Source organism: Physella acuta, unplaced genomic scaffold (genome assembly GCF_028476545.2).
Source record: "Physella acuta isolate Inbredline_101_S28 unplaced genomic scaffold, ASM2847654v3 ptg000804l, whole genome shotgun sequence".
Lineage (NCBI taxonomy): Eukaryota > Metazoa > Mollusca > Gastropoda > Physidae > Physella > Physella acuta.
Genome location: NW_026732322.1, coordinates 75,032 through 94,290, shown reverse-complemented (window position 1 = coordinate 94,290; position 19,259 = coordinate 75,032). Strand labels below are relative to the sequence as shown.

Here is a 19,259-nt window from a genome sequence, read left to right as displayed (position 1 = left end):
TTTTAGTGTATTTTTAGTGTGTTTGTACCAACTTTAAAAAGTTGCACATTTTCAATATGCGGCCGTGATGACTAATTAGATAGTCAATTCTAAATTCCTTCTTTAACACAAGCTTTAACCTACAAGAGTGAAAATTAGTGGAAATTTGTGAATTAAAATAGCTCGCAAGAGTTAACTTTAAATGCACGTAGTGTTAATTTATTTTTTGGTTGGAATGCATTACATATTTCTGAAGGTTATTCATTGTTATTGGAATAATGTTAAGCATAGTTCTCATTTCATACCCAGACATCCATAGTGCAGACGAAGAAGAGTTCATAGGTCTCTTTATCTCGACAAATGAAGGGATGGTGTGGTCAGCACTAGCCGCCTTTACGCTCTCTAACGTGAGTCAGGTAGGCCTACCCATTAGAGCTGGGTGGACTCAAGAATGTCCTACGGTTACAAGTCCGGACCGAGATCCGGACTCAAGACCATCATGGTAACAGTATAAGAAGGTGACGTCCAGACTAGCAGTCGAGCTCTACCACCAGACCAAGTCGTACCTATGATTGGAAGTAGATGACGTAAAAAAAAGTTCCATTCTGGAAATTATGAGAAGACTACCGTGGTCGTTATTTCGATGAGACCAAGAGGTTATTGCTTGAAAATGTGATTGTTTATTCTTCTGCTGAACTGGAGCAAACGTCACAGAACAGAGATAAATTGATGTTCTCTTGCAGTGCCGTCCTTCGTGCAGTGGGTTAGGCTAGTCCCTTAAGAGTCTCATATAATCTTTTTTTTTGTGATAAATACTATAACATAAAGCGTTTAGTATCATTAAAAGAGCCTAGGAAAAATAACACAAGCGGGCACTTCTGCATACTTTTAAATAGTTTCGTCTACTCAGCAAACCACGTGGTCTTGGGACCAGAAACCAGGCTTTGGTCCCCTTCACGGCCAGTGTTTCTTCCAGACTTATCTGTTAAAAGTATATATTTTGTATATAAATTCGATTTCTTTTGGGGGCGGGGGGAGCGGTACACGACTTTCTTCGCCGACCCCCCCCCCCCCTCCCCTGAAGAGATGCCTGGAAGAAACACTGTCCCCGGCAACAACTTTGTTTTCGGACCAGGTTTGTCCCCTGTGCCAAGTTGCTAGAGAAGCATCAACTAACTATCGACAGGAATCACAAGTTGCACGATCACATCCTCCAACCTAAACATGCTAGGGCATTTTGGCGCCCGTTGAGCGTATGTTACTCGGATTAACTGAAAACAAAAATCGGTTGAGAAATCAACTGTTGTCCTCGAATTGTGAAGCCGCCTCGTCGTTACAAAGTGTTGACAAATTGATATGGCACTATAAATGGGACATCATGGCTGTGTGGAGAACATAGTAGGCCTATCTAACTGGCGATCGACCCCTGCTGGGGAGAAAACTGCCCTCTCCCTATAAGAAGAAAATCTACCTACCCTCCCCCTCCCCGAACAAAATGGAATTTAGAAAATAAATACTTGTACCAGTGTCCGCCCCCTCCCCAAAATTTTCAAGTGCCCTCCTCCTACCCCCGGACAAAAAAGTCAGAAAGAAACACTGAAAGTAAACACAATCCCCCATTACACATGACAGTACACTTACACTTAAAGCACAAGTTAAAAAGGATAATCAAGGGAAACTACTCTAATTTAAATCACTGTTATGTTTACTAGAGAAAGATGAACGATGACTGGAATCTAGGCCTAGTCTAGAATATTTAAGAGTATTGTCTTTGAATATTGACTGGGCATAAAAAGTTGCTAATATTTTGTCTTTGTATGAGTGGTAAGATTTTCTTCCAGAACTCTTTTTGGTCTGGCCTTAGGCCCTAATTAATAATTTAATTTAAATTATGTTTTGTAAATGGGGGGGGGGCACCAGGACGAAAAATTCAGTGAATTATTCTTCTATCTTTGTCTAGCCAGATCTTCTATTGTTATTAAAACGTATTAGATCTAGATCTAGATTTATTATTAGAGTATTAGTATTAGGCCGTATTTTAATTTGACTTTGTAGTTATAGGCTTTTACTTATCTAGAATCTATAGGCATTGGCCTGATTGGCCCTTGTGGTTGGAATTTTAAAAAAAAATGCACCATGAAAATTCAAGTCTGGGTTGGGGCACCTTACTCAACCCTCAACATTACTGCCAGTCCACCCCTGCTGATTATAATTTAATTGAAATGCATTGATACTAAAATAATCTAGATCTAGTAATATCTAGATCTAGTAATAGATCTAGATCAGTCTACTGGTGAGCTGTGGTTCACGCTAAATATTTACATTTGTAAGGTTTTAGTGACGGCTATTAGGGGCAGATAATTTAGTCTGAAACGATTTTAAACTATGGGGAGGTAACTAAGAGGAGGCTGCTTTCACGAGGGGGGGGGGTGTAGGGTAGGGGTTGGGGGAAAGGAGGGTGGGGGTAGTATCGTCCTTAACGACCTACTGATAGTGTTTTAAAGCAAATATTTTCAGTGGCAGCGTTGGTACTGTCGAATTCACAAATTATGAATTACTGAAAAGTAGAAAATAAAACAACTAAATACCGGCGTATGATATGCCGCGGGTCGGCTCGTACTATATATTCTTTTGTAAAATGTAGGCTAATTGACTGTTCGTTTATTTTAATGATAATCTCTACAGTACTGATCTAAAATTCTTGTGATGGGTAATATACTAATATAGTAAAATAAAACTATTAGGCCTGTTTATTGTGTATAATCAAAGAAAAAAGTGTGCACATATTTTTTTTTTGAAAATATATTCTTACTCTTCATGTTATAATTGACTTTTTTCAGAATGCAAATGTCAGTCATGAACCCAAACTAGCGGTCAGCCAAGCTTGACCATAGGAGTAGGAGCAAGAAGTAATTAGTTATGGCCTCAGGTGTTACTCCTATAGGATCCAAAGCAGATCCAGTTGATGGTAAGTAATATAAGTAGGCCTAATGATAAGAAATTATTATAATCAAAGAATGCATTGCTTTATTTATGAATAATATGCATTGTCTTATTTATGAATTAAAGCATCACAGCAGAAATTTTGTCCTTGAATATGTTATATTCTTGTTCTATCTTAATATGTAGGCCTCATTTTTGTGTTATGATAAGTCTTGACCTTTATCTCAATACAAAAAAAAAAAACATTTTTTAACCATTCTAGCATTCTATTTCTAGATATTTCAGTAAAAAATATAGAATCTTATTGCTATTACTCAATTTTTTAGACATAAATTATGATGAAAAACCTAAAAGACTGTTACTGCAATACAAATTCCCCCACAAAGATGGTGACAATATTACTTTTACTTTGGAGCCAGATCCATCTAAAAATGAGTAAGTGGTCATTTATTTTGTATTTTCTTTACTAATAATAGTAATAAGTTTGCAACAGTTTTTTTTTTCTTAGGTCAATTCATGACAGGCAGTGAAAGATAATTGATAAAATCAGTATACCTGATTGAGCAGTACATCAACAACTTATGATATGGTAAGCAACGCTGAGAAGATGAAGCTCATGACAAACAACCCAAATTGTATTATGGGAGATACAGTGGCGGATTAAGGGGGGTGCTGAGGGGGCTGCAGCCAGGGGCCCCCGATTTTCGGGGGCCCCCAAATTTCCTTTTTCAATCATAGTAAATTTCCCTTTAAAGTGAAATTTTTGGGTTTTTTTTTTTACTATAAAAGCCAATGTTTAAATATATGAATCACAAGTTTATTTTAATCTTTGTTCAAAATATCAAATTCGAGCACATACTTTCATATAAATACAGCTCGGAAAGCGTTCGCTTATGACAATAAATTGGGTTACTTTGAGAGTTAAAAACACAAACAGTGGTCGAATTCTGACCCATTAATGACATGAATCTGGTGTGAACACTCTATGATTTAAACTTTTAAAAACACTTATAGGCTTTTAATTTTAGTGAAAGTTAATATCGGATGTACAAACCAGGAATGACGTTCTTTAAGTGGACGCCAGTGGAAATCCAACTTTTTGTGGGCCTCATAAATGGATGACACCAAAGAGGATGGAGGTGTTGTTTTTTTACGCTCATGTCGTGCTCACTGTTTTTAGTTGGGCCTTGTTTAACCTCTGTATGTTATTAATAATTTCCTACATAGAGTGGTTTGAAATTCTTTTTTTTTCCTTTTGCGTCTGCATGCAAACAAGTGCCAGCAGTCTTTGTTGTCTTCTCTATAACGACATTATAATATTCTCACGTATATTTATATTTGTTCAATGTTAGTCTGCATTTCCAGCTTTCTCATGCCCAATATAAATAGGTGAATGACAGTTCACCAGAGGCGTAGCGACCCTTCCCGGCGCCCGGGGACAAACTTTCAATTTGGCGCCCCCCTCGAGAGCAAACTTTCGATTTGTAAACCCCCCCCCCCTCAAAATTTCGATTTGCACCTCCCCTCAAACTATTTATAATGCAAAAATGAAGCTAAAATGACATTTAAATTTGTTTTTACAACCCATTTTGGCGCCCCTTATGTCGGCGCCCGGGGACATATGTACCCCCCTGGCCCCCCCCCCCCCCCCCCCCCCCCCATCGCTACGCCTCTGCAGTTCACATATAGTGGCTCAGGAGTTTGACTCCCATCAGCAGGGCAGGCCTCGACATAGTGAACTCCAACTAAATAGGAAATTGTGGACTAAATCAGTCTCACGAAGATGTTGGTTTGAAACACTATATGTTGGTCGCTTATTCATCCGTAGGCTCTATCCAGGTTTTACTTCCCCCACCACCAGACGCGGGACATAGTCCTACCGTCTGGCACCTGGCTAGTTGATGGTCAGAGGTCTAAAGCTTCTACAGGCCTAAAGTAAACAGTCATATGTTTAGTACTGCTGACGCAGCGGATGGATCTCGCCTCTCTGTGTTTGTTTTTAGTGTGTGAGTCGTGGTAGTGGGGTGGGGCAACATATAATTATGCTAAAAATGAGTACATATTGGTTAGATGTTAGGGGATCGGCGTGGTCGAGTCGGTAAAGCTCATGGATACTTAACCGAAATTTCTCGAGTTCAAACCCGCGGGTAGATGAAGCTCGTTAGCTGGGGGTAACCACTCTTATAGGAGAGACAACTCCAAAATCAAACATCTTCTGTAGTTTGTTCTTGGTTGGACAAAGGCTATGGAAACAGATTAAAAAAAAAAAGTAGCTGAAATCCGAGTCAATGGTCTCAATGGCGCATAACCAGTTGACACGTATACTTAATTGTGTTGGAGGGGATTCCTTCCAACACTAAAATTAAGAACGAAGAAGAAGAGAAGAAGAAGAAGAAGATTAGATGTTTGTATCCAATTTACCGCTCATTGAACACAATTGACAGCTTTCTAAATTAACAGTTTTGTAAATATCGGTGTCGAATGTTCCTATAAGTTATAAATAATCCATTATTATCTTGAATAATATGCAGATTAGGATTATATATATATATATATATCTATATATATATATATATATATATATATATCAGGGGCCCCCAGAAAGTTTCAGCCCGGGGCCCCGCCCAACCTTAATCCGCCCCTGGGGAGATATGGAAGTAAATGGTCAAAGATTGGTTGCCGTTGTCGAGTTGGTAAAGCTCATGGTTGCTAAATCGAAAAGTCTCGAGTTCGAACCCTCTGGCAGATGAGGCTCATTAGCTCGGGACAGCCACTCTTCTAGGAGAGACAACTCCAAAATCAAACAACTGCTGCCTTGTAGTTTGTTTTTGGTTGGATAAAGGCTATGGAAGCAAATCCAAAAAGAAAAGCAGGCTGAAATCGGAGTCAATGGTCTCAATGGCGCATAACCAGTTGACACGTATACTTAATTGTGTTGGAGGCGTGGTCGAGTCAGCAAAAAGCTCATGGTTGATAAAAGCGAAAAAGTCTCGAGTTCAAACCCTCTGGCAGATAAGGCTCGATCCCTTCTAACGCTAAAAATTAAGAACGAAGAAGAAGAAGAAGGTCAAAGATTAGAGGAGGGCTACTCCTATAAGTACCTTGGTGTCAGCTTGTCTGACAAGGGAACTTAGCTGGAAGTACTACCAGAATTGTCCAAATGACCAGAGTACTTAGACACATTTGTTGTGACAGTCACTGGTCATACCATCTTCATATAAGGATCTGAGGCATGGACACAATGCGGAATTCCAGGCACTAGAAATGAGATGTTTGCACAGACTTCTAGGGATCATACACAGATCATGTAAATAAAGAGGTCAGCTATAGAATCACCAGCATCACTGGTCCTTTTGAGAACTTTCTAAGCATTGTCAATGGCCTATCAAACACAATTAAAGCAGGAAACATTGTTAGAGGATAAGGCCTGAGTCAAACAAAGATGAAATTGGATGGAGGATATCAAAGAGTGGACTGGGCTGTCGGTTGCATAATTGCTTAAACAGCAACAGACCAAGAAATGTGACAAAGAGTTATGAAAGTCAGCTGTAGTGTCCCAACGCCCCTTAGGGTTATGGGACAATTGATTGATCAAATTTACCCACCTGGAAAGAAAAATTAAATTTAAAAAACTAGAACATAAATGTCTAACAAAAAGCAAGCTTAATTTCACTAGAAAAGAAGCTCTGCAATGTGGATGTGTCGCTAAAACTTAGTGTTAACAAATTTTTAAAGACAAATTTCATGCATGTTGAAGTTACTTCAAGTAACCCAACTATTCCAAAAAATGAAATTTGGTTTATTTCTCCAAGCAAGACCTGATTGTCCCCAATGATCAACATCTTATTTCTGGCTTGCATTCAGATGCTCTTTTCATTAAAATTTAGGCTTAATGTATGTTTAGTTTCATTTTGTAAATTATTTACGTTTAAAAAATGTATGCACACATAATTAATAATTGCAGAATGAAACACTGAGTAAAAAACTATTTGTGTTCATCTATTCTTTACAGGGGTGTAACAGCAGTTTTCAGAGTGCATAGATCAAATCCCATGCACACTGATATACTTGACAGATCACAAAATATTCCACAGTCCATAGTTGATCAATTCAAGATATCTGATAAAGTAAGTTCAGCTTTAACTTTTTTAAATGTTTATTTTAATGGATACATTTTAGCTATTATGTTATTGGCAAATTTTTAGTGTAGCTTCAGGCCCTAAAATATTGAAATGAATTTTCTTTTTTAACACTTTAGGTACCATAAAATCAAATCATTATATAGTGTTTTCAGCATTTAACATTTGATAACTTTATTTTCAGAAACTCAAGAAAGGTGTTATAAAGCTCTATAAAAATAACAAAGATATAAATTTAGCACAGTATTTTATTCCAAAACACTCAAAATCCAGTGATGAAGAAACAGGATGATTTTTGTTTTAGCATGCAAAATTAGCAGTTATTTAAGAAAAAGAAATGTAACGGAAGGATATACTAGACTGTTAAATACCAGAAATACAGTGGGTCAACTTTGAATGACATTCAAATTTAGAGCCCGTCTTAACATTATGGCTAAAAATTCATCACATCAAACAAGTTCAATTGGGATTCAAGCTCTGAATTAAGAAATCTGTTAGCTTGGATTAAGCAAAAAAAATTCTGCAAACAGCATTTATCAATTCTGCTAATTCCTTATGAAGTTACCCACAACTTGACCTATTGTGTTTCTTATCTTCCATATATGATGATGTAATGTAAAGTTTTTCCCCTATAAACTCAAATGCCTTATAGCAATGTGTCTTTCCTGTCAACGTTTCTCATTTGGGCTTACCTTCATGGAGTCTTTTACACAAATGTTTCTGTCGTCTCATTCAGGGCCATTCTACTTGTTAAAATCTTGGTTTATTAAGCAAATTCACTGCTTTGTTTCATCCATTTCCATTCTGCTTGTATAAATCTTAACACTGGCAATTTCTATTTACCCTGAGGAATAACTTTAGTTTTCTGTATGATGTTAGCAGAAAGACTAACACTTTTGATGTTGTTTCTAGGTAACTATGAACGCTGAATGCAAGAGATGAATCTATTCATGTCTGCATAATTCTGGTTGTTTTTATTTTCCAAACTTTATTTGTCAAAAATAAAAACAAAGTTGTATTGTTAGAGGCTTGATAATGACAGAACATTTCCTTATTTATGTATTTATCAAATGGTTCATAAGATTACATGCCCACTTATAAAACATATTTTGTTGGAATATTAGTAAAATTTAGTAATAATCTTGGGTTCTAGTCTTTATGTAAATCCTGTTGACTCAGGTGACAAATGCATTTACCTATACGTCTATTCTAGCTAGCTTCATTTGAGCTACACAATTCCTTCATAGATGTAGTTGGAATCAGAGGTTCTCAAAATCTAAATTTTCTGAGTTAAATACCCTTTTCCTTGCTTTATAAACACTGTTTTAACGAATGTAACTATGTTAAGCGCGACTCTATCACAATGAAGAATAATATGCATGAGTAAGATAATTTTTACTGTTATTATTGCACACTGTATCTTCTCATTAATTTAATTTTCAAAATTTATTTTTACATTGCTAATAATGTAAACTTTTTGTAATTTTAGAAATTAATTTGGTTATGCTATGCAAATATGTTGTGATAGTTTATCAATATTTTGTATTAGTTTTTAAAGTCGTTATAAGTTTTCTTTATAAACATTAACATGTAAAGCATACTATTTTTGTATGCACATATCAAGAGTATTAAACCACTATTGTAATCTCAGGTCTTTATTTTCATCACCTGTTCTGTTTTATGTTCATTCATTTTCAGACAGTGACAAGATATGTAGCTATATACAACTTCAATATTAATATTATGTAAATTAATGTTAAGTAAAGTTTATTGAATGCTGAAATTTATTAATATTAAATTTGTACTACCATGTCATCTTACATGTACAAATATTTATGTATTTTAGATGTGTTTGTGTGACTTGTGTGAAATTACTAAATTTTAAAATAATGTTTATGCAATTTTTTTTAGTATTTTGTCATTTTTTTAAGGACATACTCTAGTTTGCAGTTATACATTTTTATTTTAAAACAAGACAAAATGGAGTGGTTTTTATTGTTGTTTTTGTTTTTACACTGAAAGTGTTTTATTTTTTCTCAAAATTATAACAAATTTAGCTCAGTGTTTTACTTACCTGATTGAATTTCCACTTTACATAATTCAAATAAAAGAATACAAAAAGAAATTTTTACCACTTAAACTGTGTTGTATTTTGTGACAAGTGTTTTTATTATTATTGTATTAAGGTCAGACATATGTCATATGGTAAGTGCAGCAATAATAGTAACAGATAACAATGTTTATGGCATACTGTAATTTTAGGAGAATATTATCTTTTTGGTTTTGAAAAGAATGTTAATTTTAGTTCTTATAACAAAACGTGAAAAAGTGTAGTCATTTTATTTTCAGAAATGATTACTGATTATAGATGGTTTTCTCTGTTCCCATTTCCCTCTTCAGAAAGTGTGAAAGTAGTGGTAGAGGTGAAATCAACAAATGAATATGAAGGAACTAAGTGACTTAAGGGAAAAAAAATTAAGAAGGTCATACTCAGATGCTGGTATGCAGTATGATTATAATAGAGGGGGGGGGGGGGGGGGCCACAAAATAACTTGTTGAAAAAGTTAAAAAAAATGTGATTTAATAAAATATAAATGTAGTGAGTTCATGTGACATGAGATAAATATTTATTAATTAAATAACACACTTTCCATTGTTATGCAAATACTATTTTACAACAAAATTTACCTAATAAATAAAATGCAGTCCTATGGCACATAACTGCATGGGCATAAATATTTAGATATTCTTAAGCAATCTTTGACTACATTGATAACTTACTGTTGATAATTATAAATGGAGAAATGCTGTGGATTTGCAATTATAATTGTGACTTGACAAGCTGGTGTTAATTGTCACATTAATTAATATGCACTAAAACTAATTACAGTGTTCCCTCTTTTAAACCCATAGCAAAAACTGATTTTCCGCAAAGTAGGAACACTATACTTATTTTAGAACTTGTACTTAATATGCCATATATATATATATATATATATATATATATATATATATATATATATATATATATATATATATATATATATATATATATATATATATATATAATATATATTTATACATTATTACTAAGCTTACTGATTACACTGTTGTCAAAACTAGTCGATAAGAATCTTTCAATAATAATCAACAAGCCTAGCTGAAAAGTAAATTAACCATATTTATTACATACTTCTTTGTCATGTTCCTCACATTGAATAAACTGCATAAAAATAATCTGCACAGTAGGCCTGTATTATCAGTGTGAAATGCACGAATTTGCAGTACTTACATATGATTATAAACTAGACATAGATTACATACATTCCGGGACTTAGACAAGGCTGTGTTCCGTAAAATACTTATACCTCTCGTAGTGCGGTCATTAGATGAACCATTCAGCTGACAGAAGTCAGTGACACCGAATATTGATTTATTTGCACCGTTTTTAAAATCAAGACATCATGAAAAAGAAGGTAATATTTGACATTTTAAATGTAATTGTATGTTATTACAGTTACACATGAATGTAATTTATTCAAATATACCGAGAACTAACGATATTTAGCCTAAAATTAGATTTAATTTACTCTGAATTTCAACCAAATTTGAGGAGTTTGCCCGTCAGAGTACCGAACTCGGACCTCAGACCAGTGTTTAGTGTTTGGTTAGGCCTGAGTGTAATCGAGTGTTAGCCCAATCATACGCTGCGCGATGCTAATCTACGACCTTTTGGTGTCAATTCATAGACTTGAGTACTGAACAAGCTTGAGGTTGGAATATTTTATTTTCACATCATCATTCTTTTGCTGATGTTGCAGCTCGCTAAGGCTGAGCTATGGGTAATCTATCGTTTTGGGTATGTAAAATCGCCCGCGGCTTTTTATGTACGAAAACGTTACCTCATTGTCAAGGCTTTAATAGAAGTATATTGTCATACTTTTGTGTCAAATATTATAGATAAATGAATAATAAACCTAAATCAATGGCTAAATATATCGATATAGGCCAGAAATTAACTTTAAACAGCAGTGTCTGAGAGCAAGATTTGCTATATAAACAGCAGCCATTTGTAAAATAGAGTGGCTTCCCCCTGAATCTGGCGCTAAAAGCTTATAAAAATAAAACTTAGACAAGATGGCTGCTACAGTAAATGAGCATGGTTGCATCTGTTGGAAACATCGCTAGTCTTCATTTATTACGGAAAAGTTTTAATTCAATTGTTTAAAAACAGGTACATAAATGAATCAAGGAAACATTTTTAAATTTTTTAAAACATAAATCCTCCTCAAAATGTGAAATAATTATTAAAATTTAAGGAGTCACCTGTTTTTCACATTACAAATCGCGGGCGATTTTACGTACCCAAAACGATAGATTACCGAGCTATGCTATACCGACTATACCTGTTGTTTTGGCTGTTAAGCTCCAATTTTGTGTAATTATTTGCCACTTCATTTTCACCTCCACTTCAGTCTATTTTTCAACTGACTAAACTAATGTAATGAACACAACAAACATCAGGAAAACATTACTTCTTTAGGGCCTATTTTTATTAGGCTGATTTTTAATTTTGTTTTAAGTGGCTATTCGGACCCGGGTCCCTATAGCCTGGCCACTATTCAGAACCGGCATTAAGTTCGTTATGCACTGGTACAATCCGTATAAAAATTATACTTTTTATGTTTATTTGATTTTTCAGTTTCTTGTGGATTTGCTACTATTTTGTTGTTTTATTGTAATTAGTTATGTGGATTTGCTAGCGTTAGTTCATGTGTCGCTTTTTAAAAATACCCTCTATTTAGCTCTATATACAAAATCATTAAATATTTCAAAATTTCGCAAGACATCGTGGCCCAGTGGAGAACGTCATATCTCCCAAATCTTGGTTAGATACTGGTTCTAAGCTATCCTTTTTGTGAGAAGTAAAGTGTAGTTAACTAAGTTTAATTTTCTATCGTTGAGTTGTTTGCACAAGTGTCTTTTTTTTTAATAGATTCTATATCTTTTTCTAGATTTAGGTTGCTCCATAAATCGCCCGCTCACGTTTTCTCGCCAGCACGAGAAAAATACCGATACGTCTAGCTAGGGTCACTCTGAGTTCAGATTGGTTTAGATGAGAATAGTGTAGGCGTATAGCATACGTCATAGCAAGACCATTGCTATCTGAGCTTGTCAAGATTTGTCGTTGTAGGCCCTTCCTTATTCAGCATAACTGGGTTTTTTTTACTCTTGAAAATTATGTTCATTTTAAGATTTTCATGGATATCTGTAAAATACGATAATTACATATTGTTTTAAGTATAGCGCCATATACCTAAAAATACATATTGTTCCCTTACCTTATCTGCTTTGACAAATGTATCCGTAGATCCTAAACTCCATACTATAGAGTAGGTTGTCGCTTGACCTCTTTTTTTTTTACCATCGTCATGGTAATGATGGCTGCTGGAAATGAGGATAAAGTGATTCCGTTTGTTTAAAACAATGTTCTAATCGCTGAGATATCGAGCAGGGCATAACAAAAGTAAGCAAAGTGTGAATTGCTTTATTTAATATTACTCAAAATATTGTAAACTATAGAAAATTTTATATTGCTTCCTAATAAAATAATTTCATTGATTATTTTAAAAAACATGCAGGATAAAAACAAAACATACAAATAATAATTAATAATAACTTGATCAAGACAACAGGTAACTAAGCGCATTTTGCCCGCCGTGTATTTGAATGGGAGTACGACACATTACTGCTGAACTGCGGTGAAGGATCAATCACGTCACAACATTCCTTAAAAACTAACCCACAGTGTCACTGAATTTCAGTCATATCATTTAGCCATTTAAAAACAAATGCGTTTTTTCACAAATCATTTTCTAGGCTACCGATTAAATTAGAGAAATAAAATTGGTATCAAATAAAAGGTGGTTCTTCCCCTAGTCTATACATGTGCCATGTGATGTCCTTGTTTATTGCGTTCTTGTCACAACCATAAACACTTTTCCAGTTGCATAATTAAAAACAAGTTAAAAACATTAGAATATTGCTTCATTTTATTTTATTTCTTTAAATAAAATTTAGTTTATACATTTAAAACATCCACTGTTTTATTTTCAAAAAAAGTCAGTATCATTAAGTTCTCAGTATACCGCTGAAGATACTGATATCTTAGGCTTGGGACACGCGGAGAGAGAGAGAAGTGCGCACATGGGTTTTATATATTGGGATGAAGTGGGGCAAACAAAAACATGGAAAGATATAGTTGAAAAATGAATCCTTGATGGAGACCATTTGATAGGCAAACCCTTTTGTTATGGCTAAAATTTGTTTCTATTTCCCTTAAGGAGAAAGGCACTGAGTTAAAAATTGTCATGACCAGTACATTGATGCAATATCAAGAAATATGATCTAATTATAAGTTTATCAATGGTGATCAACAAGGAGGGGGGGGAGCAGGCAGTGCTGCTCTATGGCTCAGAGACTTGGAGGGTTACGAAGACAAATACTGATGAGCTACAGGCATTCGTAAACAAATCCTTACGACATATACTTAAAATTAGATGGCCAGACAAAATATCAAACAAAGACCTGTGGCAAACTTTAAAGCAACAGCCATTAGAGACAGATATCAAGGCCCGTAAATGGGGATGGATCGGACACACATTAAGAAAAGTAAAAGAAAACATTGCAAAACATGCTTTGGAATGGAATCCCCAGGGAAAAAGGAGGGTGGGTCGGCCAAGGAAGACATGGAGTAGAACGATTGAAGAAGAGGCGAAAACAGCTGGGCTCACATGGGCACAAATAAAGGGGGTAGCCCAAAACAGAGTCCGCTGGAGATATGTGGTTGCAGCCCTTTGCTCCCCAGGGGCCACAAAGAAATGATGATGATGAATGACCATCAATAAAACATTTTAGTACAATGTCTTCTCATTTTTCTAGGTGCTTTTGATGGGCAAGAGTGGGTCTGGTAAGACCAGTATGAGGTCTATTATCTTTGCTAACTACATTGCAAGAGACACCAGAAGACTTGGAGCCACAAGTATGTTTTGTCATCTTTTTCTCTTTGTTTCAAACTAGTAATGTCAAATATATTCATATGCTTGTGTAGAATTAACATACTTATTTTACTTTTGTGCCTAAAGAAGCTAAGTCAGCATCAGTACTGCTAACAATTATATTCAAGAAAATTAAGTAATATTTTAAAATATTTCCTCGTGATCTATAAGCTTACTTGTCTTTTTACAGTTGATGTGGAACATTCACATGTTAGATTTTTAGGCAATTTGGTCTTAAATCTGTGGGATTGTGGTGGGTAAGTATGATTGAATTATCAGAAACAGGTACTGCATTCACTAATCCAGTCGTTGTAACTTCTGTTGATATATTATATAAGCGAGCACTATGCTGAGTACTTTCCCTAACAGATGTATAGAAATTTTGTACTTTGAATCTAAGTATTAATAAATACTAAAGTAGGGAATTCATTTAACTGTATAACATTATACTGCATGGGATATATAGTTCTGTCAAGCATTATCAGTCTCAGTAACACCTGTGCAATATGTGAATTTGTTTAAAATTTGTCTTTCAGACAGGAAGCATTCATGGAGAACTATTTTGCCTCACAACGAGACAACATATTCCGTAATGTCGAGGTTTTGATTTATGTGTTCGATGTTGAGAGCCGAGAGCTTGAGAAAGACATCCACTACTACCAGTCATGCCTAGAGGCCATATTACAAAACTCACCAGAGGCCAAAATTTTCTGCCTTATTCACAAGATGGACTTGGTGCAGGATGATCAGAGAGAAATTGTGAGTTTCATTTGTTTTGAAAGCTGACTTCGTTCTACAAAATATTTACCTGAACAGTGTTTTATTTAACATATCTCCTACTTCGTACTTAAGTGTCATGTTGGATAGAATTTTCTCCTTCTTAATAAAGTATTACATGTCAACTTGTGATGCGTCATATAGGCAGTTGACTCAAATTTCAGCCTTTTGTATTTTTTTTTCTTTTTGGATTTGCTTCAGTAGCCTTTGTCCATCCAAGAACAAACTACAAGGCAGTGGTTGTTTGATTTTGGAGTTTTCACAGCTAGATGGGTTGCTATCCCCAGCTTTTGAGCCTGATCAGCCTGTGGACCTTTTTTGTTTAGCAACCGTGGGCTTTACTGACTAACCAAGGCACACCCTCTTAATATTGAATGATCTAACTTATTTGTTATTATTTGCTATTTGGCGCTCAATAAACTGATCTTTAATCTTGTTCTGTTCAATGCGGCTATGTTATGTTGAATCTTTCTACTGTGTTCCATCAGATCATTTTTGGTCTCTCATTTGCCATACTTTTCAGTTGTAGATTGTCTCAGGGAAAAAAGCTGCTTAAAACTATTAACATGACCAATCTCTTGCTCAATGTCAGCAGAATCTATTTCAACTCAACTTACTTGTATATTTACACAGCTCATTTTATACTATCTCTCTGTTTTGTCCTCAAATCCTGCCAAATTTTTAATGAACACTAAGAAAACCTGCCTGCATAGTGTCTAGATCATATAATCTGACTTGTTCTTTCAGTTTATTTGAGTTCTTCTACACATTAGTGGTCATTTAATATGGTTTGTATGTTTTCTGCCAGATTTTTAATGAACGCCAGGAAGACCTGAAACGTTTATCAAAACCACTTGACTGTACCTGTTTCGCTACATCTATCTGGGATGAAACTTTGTATAAGGTAAAAAATAATTGACTATCCTGTTAACTTAGTCTGCATGCTGATTGTATTTTTATGATGTTTTTTTTTACATGTTTCCCCAATTTTCAGGCCTGGTCATCCATTGTTTATCAACTCATTCCAAATGTCCAACAACTAGAAGAAAATCTGTCCAACTTTGCTGAAATTTTAGATGCTGATGAAGTGTTATTGTTTGAAAAAGCCACATTTTTAGTGAGTTGTTTTACCTTTTGTAGTTTACATGATATTAATTCACTTTTACATTATTATTAATTAATATAAGGGAAGATACGGAAATACTTTCAGTACTTATAAAACTTTTTTTCTGTATAATTTGCTTAATACTTATAACTTTGTAGCAAAGTTTCAGCATATTTGTCGCTTAATCAAAATTGATCCCATTCTTTGGGTATTCCTCACAAATGTCATACATGAAATTATAATTAATGTGACATTAATGTAACATTAAAAGCATTTAAAAAATATATTTAGCTCTTAATTTGTTTTTAGATGAAACTAAAAATCAGTTTTGTAAATGTTCAGAATGTGCCAATATTTAATTAAAATTTTAATTTGCTGATTGTTTTAAATTGTAGGTGATTTCATACTGTGAAAGAAAGCAGCACAAAGATGTCCATAGGTTTGAGAAAATCAGCAACATTATCAAACAATTCAAACTAAGCTGCAGCAAGATTGGGGCTTCCTTTGAGAGTATGGAAGTGCGTAACTCCTCCTTTGCTGCATTCATTGAGATGTTCACCCCCAACATGGTTGTTATGGTAGTCATGTCTGACACATCTATTCGTAAGTAGATTTGGGGTTGTTTTTTTATAGGCCAATGTTACACATTCATATAGTGGTTATTGCTGATAATTAGGTTTAGGGTATGCAAGACCTCTTTTAAATTTCTACTTATATTTCAAGAATTACCCTTAGAAACTAAACACACTGTTTATTCATTATTCAATTAGCCCCAAATATTATCTTAAGATCAGCCTACTCAATCCCAGAGAATTACTGACAACAACATGTAGAAAATTATTTCATCAGAATTGATTAAATATGTAGGAAATACTTAAAATAAATACTTTTATAAATATGAAATAGCACTTCTTTTAAATGTGAAAGCAAGTTTGACCATTCATCTTCTGAATAGTCATTCTCCCCTCTACTGCATAAATAAAAGTAACCAATTTTTAAAAACAAATTGCACTGTGGTTTTTCTAGGAAGCTTTTGTCCCTGCACTCAATTAACCCATTTGAACAAATAGAAAAATGTTCTGAAATTTTATGAGGTCTTTCTATGACATTTTATGTTACAGCTTCTGCAGCAACCCAGCTGAACATAAAGAATGCCAGAAAACATTTTGAGAAGCTGGAAAGCTTAGTAACACCCCACAGAGGAATGGGTGGGAATACAAGATAGGCTTGATGCGAATGCTTCACACTTTTTGGACATGAATTATAATTATTTTTTATAAAAAGGAATTTTTTTATCTTGAGATTTCTATAGATAACTTTTTTTTTTTGTTAAAAAAATTAGACAACATGTTTGTTTCTTTATTTTATTTTTTTTGTTGGATCCCTTTCTTCAATTTTTTTTTAAATTTTATTTTAATGTATATAAATAAGATTTTTACTTAAAAAAAAAAAGAACTATTCACCCTTTTTTTTTTTGTCTTTGAAAAAAGTCATGTACAGAACTTCGAAAAGAATTTTGAATTATTAAGTAGTGTTTATTTATCTCTCCCCTGGTGTTAACTGTTCTGAGAATTTTTTTTTTAATTTCTAAATGTGATGTCCTTAATGAAAACTTGCATTCAAATAGATTTTACTACTGTAATAACTGTAAAGTGTGTATTCATCCTTGAAGTAAATGTGTACAAAGTTTACTGTGATGAACATGGCTGAGTATATTTATAACAATAAATTATTTGTGTGAGAGCTTTGACTATCTGAATGAACCCATCACTTATTTTAGTATTACTTGTAGCATAGTCTTGTTGTGTATGAGGGTGTGTATGTTTCAATGATCATCCCTTGTTCTAGTATTAATTTTAACTTACTCCTGCAATGTACGTACTGCTTTTTCATACGTGATATGTAAAGTGTAGTCTTTGATGTTTTTTTTAACAAGCATTTAAAATTGACTTTTTTTAAAATTCTGATTAAACATTTAAAATGAACAATGATGAAAATGGTGTACATAGATTAGGTGCTTATTAAAACAGTGGCAGAATGGATTTAAGGCTATTAATTTTGATTTTATTATCTTAACTGTAACTGTTTTACCACAGTAATACCGCGTGGCCTAGCGTTAGAGAGCTAAACTGCTAACCCGAGAGTCTCGAGTTCAAATCCGGTTCAAATCAGTGGAACGTCCCTGAGTCCACCCAGCTCTGATGGGTACCTACATCACGTTAGGGATAGTAAAGGCGGCTGGGCATAGTGCTGACCACACTATCCCTTCATATGCCGAGGTAAATGAATCAGATGAACTCTATTTCATCTACCCCATGTGTCTTGGGCACAAGCGGGACTAAGAAGAAGAATAACTTGATATGATTCTGCAGGCCTGTTATTTATTTGCCAGTGTTTTTATAAGGACCATTGATGATTAAATGCTACAACAGTACAATTATCTTCAACCCCAGATTTTGAGCATCTTGGAGAAAATACTTGTGCTTTCTTTCTACCTCAGGATGATGCTTTCTAAATCCCGGTTTCCTCACTGCTAGTACTGACCTAGTATTAGCACTTGTATGCTATGTAATTAGATGTGTTCTATTTTTTGGTCAAAACTTTTTCTTTAAAATGAGAACTGAAGTAATAATCCTGTAAACAGCACAAAACCTTTTGTGGAAGTTGTATTTTGTATTTTTTATCATTGAATATATAAATACTGTAGTTTTAATGAATACTATTTTTTTTAATAAGATTTATGATTGTGTAATGAAATATTGATTTTATGTTTGTATCATGTCATAAACTTACATAAAAGATGTATTGTGAACAAATTTATAAAATAATTATAAACTTCTATTTTCCATGTTGTACAACTGATATTTTGTCACCATTGATATTTTGTCACTATATTTGATAGATGACATGATTGTTGTTTGTTTGCATGCTGATTTGTACAAGAAGATGATGAGTTCTGTGTTGTGTTGGTATTATGTCCAAATCAGTTGGATGTGTGGGATTAATGTCTTCTGATTGATTAATTACATTTCTGATGCATTTTTAACCATTAAAACTAATCAGTCTAAAATTGTGGGTGTTGGTAGTTTTTTATATCAATATTTTGTATTGGATAAGTTATTTTATTGTTCTAGGTTATGGGTCTCCAAATTTTTCAACTCGAGGGCCGCATTGACTATCAAATAGCAGTTCGGGGGCCGACAACACACTCAAGATCCAAATTTTAAAAAATCAAAACATGGATGTTGTTGTCAATTA

General features: G+C 34.3%; 2 protein-coding genes across 2 annotated transcripts; both read left to right on the top strand.

Moving 5' to 3' along the window:
- The first annotated feature begins 1,687 nt into the window (after nucleotides 1–1,687).
- Nucleotides 1,688–8,858, top strand: LOC131951188 (uncharacterized). Its single transcript, XM_059313526.1, has 5 exons — nucleotides 1,688–1,803; nucleotides 2,820–2,947; nucleotides 3,249–3,357; nucleotides 6,935–7,049; nucleotides 7,246–8,858. The coding sequence occupies exons 2-5, from the start codon at nucleotides 2,899–2,901 to the stop codon at nucleotides 7,351–7,353; spliced, it is 381 nt and encodes a 126-aa protein (XP_059169509.1). The 5' UTR covers nucleotides 1,688–1,803; nucleotides 2,820–2,898; the 3' UTR covers nucleotides 7,354–8,858.
- Nucleotides 8,859–10,440: 1,582 nt separating this feature from the next.
- On the top strand, nucleotides 10,441–19,058 carry LOC131951212 (ras-related GTP-binding protein A). Its single transcript, XM_059313550.1, has 8 exons — nucleotides 10,441–10,537; nucleotides 14,004–14,103; nucleotides 14,310–14,376; nucleotides 14,656–14,878; nucleotides 15,705–15,800; nucleotides 15,891–16,013; nucleotides 16,397–16,604; nucleotides 17,123–19,058. The coding sequence occupies exons 1-8, from the start codon at nucleotides 10,526–10,528 to the stop codon at nucleotides 17,224–17,226; spliced, it is 933 nt and encodes a 310-aa protein (XP_059169533.1). The 5' UTR covers nucleotides 10,441–10,525; the 3' UTR covers nucleotides 17,227–19,058.
- The last annotated feature ends 201 nt before the right edge of the window (nucleotides 19,059–19,259 follow it).

Excerpts from the sequence above, each read along its gene's own strand:
- LOC131951188 (XM_059313526.1), top strand. The coding sequence starts at position 2,899 with ATGGCCTCAGGTGTTACTCCTATAGGATCCAAAGCAGATCCAGTTGAT. Across the intron at positions 2,948-3,248 it reads CAAAGCAGATCCAGTTGATG|ACATAAATTATGATGAAAAA; the intron begins GTAAGTAATATA and ends TCAATTTTTTAG. Across the intron at positions 7,050-7,245 it reads AATTCAAGATATCTGATAAA|AAACTCAAGAAAGGTGTTAT; the intron begins GTAAGTTCAGCT and ends CTTTATTTTCAG.
- LOC131951212 (XM_059313550.1), top strand. Across the intron at positions 15,801-15,890 it reads GGGATGAAACTTTGTATAAG|GCCTGGTCATCCATTGTTTA; the intron begins GTAAAAAATAAT and ends CCCAATTTTCAG. Across the intron at positions 16,605-17,122 it reads CATGTCTGACACATCTATTC|CTTCTGCAGCAACCCAGCTG; the intron begins GTAAGTAGATTT and ends TTTATGTTACAG.